Below are 6,129 nucleotides of genomic sequence, written 5' to 3'. Positions count from 1 at the left end.
AAAAAAAGTACGTAAAACAAAAACAAAACTACTCACATGTGCCGCTCGTGCTGTCCTTGTGCTTGCGCTGAAACCACTTAGCACTTCTTTGAAGTGATACTGCGTATGCGTTGGCAGCGCATTGCGCCTTCCATAGACCCCAATCGAAGCGCCACGCGGTATGGTATAATCGAATTTCACATAAGCCGGTTCCGATTGATAGAATTGCATATTCCAATAGCTGTAGGGTTGTATCTCCTTAGTCAACTTTTGTCCCAAAGTAATTTGCCCGAAAGTAGTGCCATCTGGTGGGAAACTGCGTGCTGGAAAAGTACGCGCGCCTACACCGCATTACGCGAGCATTGCGTGAGTGCGCGTGAGCAGAGAGCGAAAAAAATGAATGCGCACAAATTGCAGCAATGAGTGATGGTGTGAGTAGCCGCCGAAGTGATGAGCGCGATACGAGTAGAAAAACATTTGCGAACACACACATTATGATGAGAGAGAGAGAGAAGAGAAAAAGGGAAAACCACGAATGGTTTTTAGACATTTACATGGATTCTTTTCGTTTAAATATGAGCAGATTTATGCTTAAATAATTTAATATAGGCGTAATTTATACAAAATTTACAACTTTTGGGGTAAATTTACAAAATCCAGATCTCTTCTGGTAATGTGTTTTCTGAAGATCTTTTGGTTCTACACACAAATGAAGTATGAAATCGTGGTGTTCTACATATCGTCGTTTAAAATACAAAACGGCGTATCAACAAAACCGCGTATGTGAGGTTGCATAAACTATTTTCTAGAGAGTAAAGACACTCCTATTTCAAAATGGATCTCTTTTTTTATAAAGCAATCGCATTTCTGGGTAGTATATTTCAGGACGAATGGATAAAGATTGAGCCAAGAGCTTGTGTAAGCAAATCCAATTTTTGGCAAAAAATGTCAGTTACGCGGCTTTGCAGAACGACGATATGCAGCTTTGTACTTTAAACGACGATATCATTTCTTTATACTGTGAACTTGCAGTGTATGTCAATTTATGTTAGAAAACGATTCTTCTACCCAGAAGGTACTACAGATTCTGTTGATTATGTCAGAGCTTCCCCTGCTGATGAGCTCTATACTTTACTCTGAGCACTCGTACTAGTTTCGATTGGTATTTCAATAACAGATGAGTATGTCGTTGGTTTTTAAATTGTTTAACCTTCATCGATCATCTACATATATGAAGGGCATTGTTCCTCTGCGCCCTTGGCTTGCTCTTTGCTTTGTTCGAGGTAGGGTCACACATATACATATATACTTAGGAGAGCGCTTGGTGGGATTGCAAACAGTACGTTTACGTGAATGAAAGAGAGAGGCTTTTTAGCATTAAGCTGCACTGGCAATTCATTAACCTTTGTGTTGCCTAATTCTCCCTGCATATATGTAATTTTCTTATTATTTTGAAACGTAGTCATATTCCTAATTTCGGTAGATGTATATTGTATGTACATGTTGGGTATGATTATGAATAGCAATAGTGAATAGGTAGTCATGATGATTTCAATTTCGTTTTTAAATGATGTCATGATTTGGGTTTTGATTTCCATTGCCAATTTCTGTACTCCAGGTGATGATTATGGTATTAATGCATATGAGATAGTTAGCAGTAATGAGTATTCAATTCAAATAATTTTTACTTAAATACTTAATAAGTACTAGAGAATTGAAAATTGTAATACTTATATATAGGTATAATCTATTAAGCACTCGAATAAGTTCTTCATATTTTTTGGAGTGAGTCCTTGATGTTGGATCTATCGTCTTTTTGTTTGTTTTTGAAGTACGGATACTTACGAAATAGTGAAATATTTTGATATTTATTTCAATATTATACATAAGTCATTGAGCAGTAAAATCTAAATGAAGTGGTACTAGTAGGACGAAGTTTTACGCATTTAATGTAATTATGTGTGTACCCTAGGGTGCACCATCCTCCATTAAAAAAATCGCTACTTGGTTTCCATCGGACTTATAAAATTTATTATATTTTAAGACTTGGCAAAAATATTTTGGTAAAATATTAAGATTTACGTGAGATGGAACGTTCTCAAAAAAAAACTGCAAAAAAATTTTTTGAAGTGAAACTTCTTTAGCGGCGGTTGGTTGGGGTTGGGAGTAAATTGGCAAATTCAACGGAAATTTCACACGGAAATGGTGCAACGGAAATGATTGGGGTTGAAACAGGGTCTTCTTGAGTATATGCAAATGGTATTAATTTAAGAAAAACATGCTAATAAAAGGTTAAAGAATAACACTTAGAAAAAGACCAATACAAGAATGAAAGTAAAGGGGAGTACGTACATAGATAAAGAAAAGGATAAAGGCAAAGGTAAAAATAAAAACAAAAACAAATATGCGTAAAGATATAGGCAAAAACTAAGATCAAGGTAAATTTAAACACTATGTAGATGATGAAAATGATAACCATAAAAGTAAAAACAAAGATAAATATAAGGAAAAAGATGAGGAACAGTAGAGATGAAGATAGAGGAAGAAAGATATTAAATAAAGGTAATTATAGAGAAAAAAATATAGATGGAGACACAGATACTCATTCTGTAAACTATTTTGGGATTTTAGAGGTTTTTGGGATTCTCGGGACTTACCGATATAATAATCGATTTTTTTTAATCGATTTTGCTATCGATATTTTTATCGATTTTGTTATCGATATTTTTATAGATTCTCTAATCCATTTTTCTACACATATATTATTATTGATTTTGCTATAGAAATTTTTATCGAACTTGTCATCGATTTTTTTAGCGATATTTTTATCGGTTTTGTTATCGATATCTTGTTGGATGTTACTACCGATTTTGTTATCGAAGGAGTATACATATAAAAATGAAGATAAAGAAAAACAGAATAACATAAATGTAATTAGAACGAACAGGGTAGAGGTAGGGATCTAGATAGCAAAAAGACAAAAGAATATATTCTTAAGAAAAATCAGATGTATGTATGTATATTGGTTGAGACAAAATAGACATGGAACGTAAGTTTCACTTCTCCAGTGGGGCCTAGGCGCACTTACTTTTTTTACAAAATATCACCTCAGATGATAGAAGAATTTATTCTCAAAAGGTGTCCATAAAAATGTTAAAACATTTTATCAACGGAATCAAAATAATGAGATTTTTGGAGGTATTTAAAGGAGAGGGTTTATCTTACCTCCGATCGCAAAAATTTTCTTTGTACACAAAATCTTCAAAAATATATTTGGTGGTGTCGCATGGCATCAGGCTGCCGCATGACCAAACGAATAAACTATCTGTTAGTTTTAACTAAGTCCACGCCCTGAGGAGTCCCGCAGTTTGCGTAAAAAATTCCTTCGATCCACGAGTTTTTCAGTTTTTTCGAGTTTAAAAGCATTGCCTAAATAAGAATTCATTTGAATTGAGAACCGGCTATACTTCGCCAGAATATTAAACATAATTGATTTCAGTGAAAATTCACGTACAGCGAGTCAAACAAGTGTTCACATGTTTTTTTAACCGACTTCCAAAAAAGGAGGAGGTTATCAGTTCTTCGGAATATTTTTTTTTTTTTTTGTTTTTTTTTATGTATGTTACCGCATAACTTTGGACCACGTCAACCGATTTCGGGTCCCATACTAATCTGGTTGAGATCCGATCAGTGGATCGTGAGATATATATATATACATATTTTTTTATATGGGAGTTGAAGTCGGTTTTTTTTGCTAAAAATTACTTGTTTAATATTCAAAATGTTTTTCAATCTAAAATTTTATTGTTATTTTCTTATACAAATGTGTTTTTTGCTTTAGCCAAAGCCATACAAATCAAAGTTTTAAACCCTACAAAAATTTAGAAAACCGTCAGAAAAGAAAAAAATATTAAAAATCCACCCGATTTTTGGCGCTTGAAACTTGCGCTTTATTATACTACTAAAATTTAATGCGCTATAAAACTATATACCCAAAAATTTTCTAAAGATTTCTGTTAAGTTGTTCGAAATTTTGATGAAAATTTGTTGAATTTCCTAATTTTTTTCGAAACTTTGATTCATTATGGTTTTGGTTAAAGCACGAAGAAAATTTGTATATAAAACCATTTTTTTTTTTAATTGAAAAACATTTGTATGGAATTTATAATTTTAAAAAGCTTATCGGCAGTTTATCAATATGAATATCCCTATTATGAGTATTAAAGAAAATCAACATGTGAATACTTTTTTGAGTCACAGTAATTTTTAAAAAGAATATAACTTATTCGAGTCTTCAATAATTTCCATATATGATACTAATAAATAAGTAAGCGATTTTATTTTATAAAGGCTAACTTACGTATATAATTGTTTATGCTTTGTTTACGTTATATTTAGATATACATATTTATATTTTATGTTTATGTAATTTAACCAACCCATTACCGTACCGTATTAACAAAATTTTATACAAATGTAGCACTGTAATAAATTTAATGAAAGTTAAGGTTATTACTTTATAATTATGAAAAGTTAAAACTTCCTCTACCACAGTGATGGGCAAAACGTTGTACGCGCGCTTAGCCATTTTAAGCTTTCTATGCATTTTATGAAGACCAGTAACGACCATCACATAGCACGAGGGCAAAGCTTACAGTAAATTTTATATGGGCGCCCACAAAGGTAAAATCTCTCTATGCCCATCACCGTTTTGCCGCCATAGCGAGACAACATGTTAGATATAAAATGATGAGATTAGTAAGCCTCGATGTACACGAATCACTGATTTTTTTTTTTGTTTAATCTACTTTGTTAGTCTACCAAGCATGTGCCAGTGAAAGAGTTAGTACGTTCCTTTAGTTACCATATACCATAAAAAACAATCACCTTCAAGTATCAGAATAGGCATAACATCAGGACATGCAATTTTGCTGCCATCACCAACAACAACATGATCATCAAAACCAGCGCCATGCGACGCATCAACACCAAGCAAATTAGTAAATGAAGTGGTAGTAGTAGTAGTGGTAGCTGTTGTTGTTGCAATGATAGAATCATCGGTAGCGCTATCAATATTGGTTAGCATAGCAGTTGTGATTGGTAAGGGTGGTGGTGGTGGTGGATGTATGGAATCGTCGTAAGTAGTGGTCGAGGCAGCAGTGGTAGTGCGATAATTATCTGTGGCTTGCGTGCTAAAATCGATGTCTTCAGCGAGATCATCATCATCGAAAGCGCTCGCTTCTGTGTGTGTCAAAAAATCGCTACATTTGCAAGGACATTCTGGTATTGGTGGCGGTGGTTCGGCTATGCAATATGGACTGCTAGTATGGGAAGGTGCTGCTGGGTGTTCATGGCTTTCGTGATGTTGCTCTTCACTTTTCAAGCGCTCATGAGTGAGTACCTCTTGCAGATCATGCGATTGACCACCTAACGGCACGGCGACATGCAGAGTATACACTGAGTTGCTGTCACCCTCGGTGGCTATCGTTACATTGACCAGTATATGCTTGCTTGGTGGATCATAGTACTCACTCACTATGGGCGCTTTGAGTGGAAAGTGTTGTAGTTTTTCAGCATAATTGGTAGGTGCATCGACGTCTTCGGCGCTTTTGAGTACTTCGTTTTCGAACGCATTTGGCGCGGGGTGCTTAGGCGTAGGCCGACTTGTGACCACTACCTTACGTTTGCTATATATGTGATGCGCCTTATCACGCGCATTTGTATTACCCTCAATAGTTTTGTAGATTTCATCTTCGCTGGAGTGTGTATCCTCTAGCTTGATGATATCGATGTCGTCCGCAGCAGCAATGCGTTGAACATTGAGTTGCGGGTAGTCATTAGCAGGAGCATTCGAATTTAAAATTGAATGTAAATTGCGTTGTATGTTGTTGTTGTGATTGCTGAGCACTTGTGTATAGGTATTTGTTTTAGTATTACTGTGCAGCGGCATTAAACCGTCATTAAGCATCAGCTCATCATCTTCAAAGCTGCTTTCATCAACAGCTGTTGACGCACTTTTTGTTTGGATTAAATGGGTTTTGCTTGTTGTAGCTTCCACCATTTCAGCTACATCTTCGGTTGCTTCGCCTTTAAATGTTTCATCTTTCTCGTTACTGGCTTCAGTTTTTTCTGCGGATTGCGCAGTGGGGG

General features: G+C 35.2%; 1 protein-coding gene across 1 annotated transcript in view; it reads right to left on the bottom strand.

The window, feature by feature from the left end:
* LOC118740171 overlaps positions 1-6,036 on the bottom strand; it is a gene marked incomplete at its 5' end in the record, with an annotated part of 6,393 nt that extends 357 nt beyond the window's left edge. Inside the window, 2 exon segments of the mRNA XM_036471667.1 lie at positions 37-320; positions 4,867-6,036. Coding sequence (XP_036327560.1) covers positions 37-320; positions 4,867-6,036 — 1,454 coding nt within the window.
* Between the last annotated feature and the right edge of the window lie 93 nt (positions 6,037-6,129).

Source organism: Rhagoletis pomonella, unplaced genomic scaffold (assembly GCF_013731165.1).
Source record: "Rhagoletis pomonella isolate Grant_MI unplaced genomic scaffold, Rhpom_1.0 Rhpom_scaffold_00005, whole genome shotgun sequence".
In the NCBI taxonomy this organism is placed as follows: Eukaryota; Metazoa; Arthropoda; class Insecta; order Diptera; family Tephritidae; genus Rhagoletis; species Rhagoletis pomonella.
The sequence above is the reverse complement of the archived record's forward strand: the minus strand, read 5'-3'. Positions and strand labels throughout refer to the sequence as shown.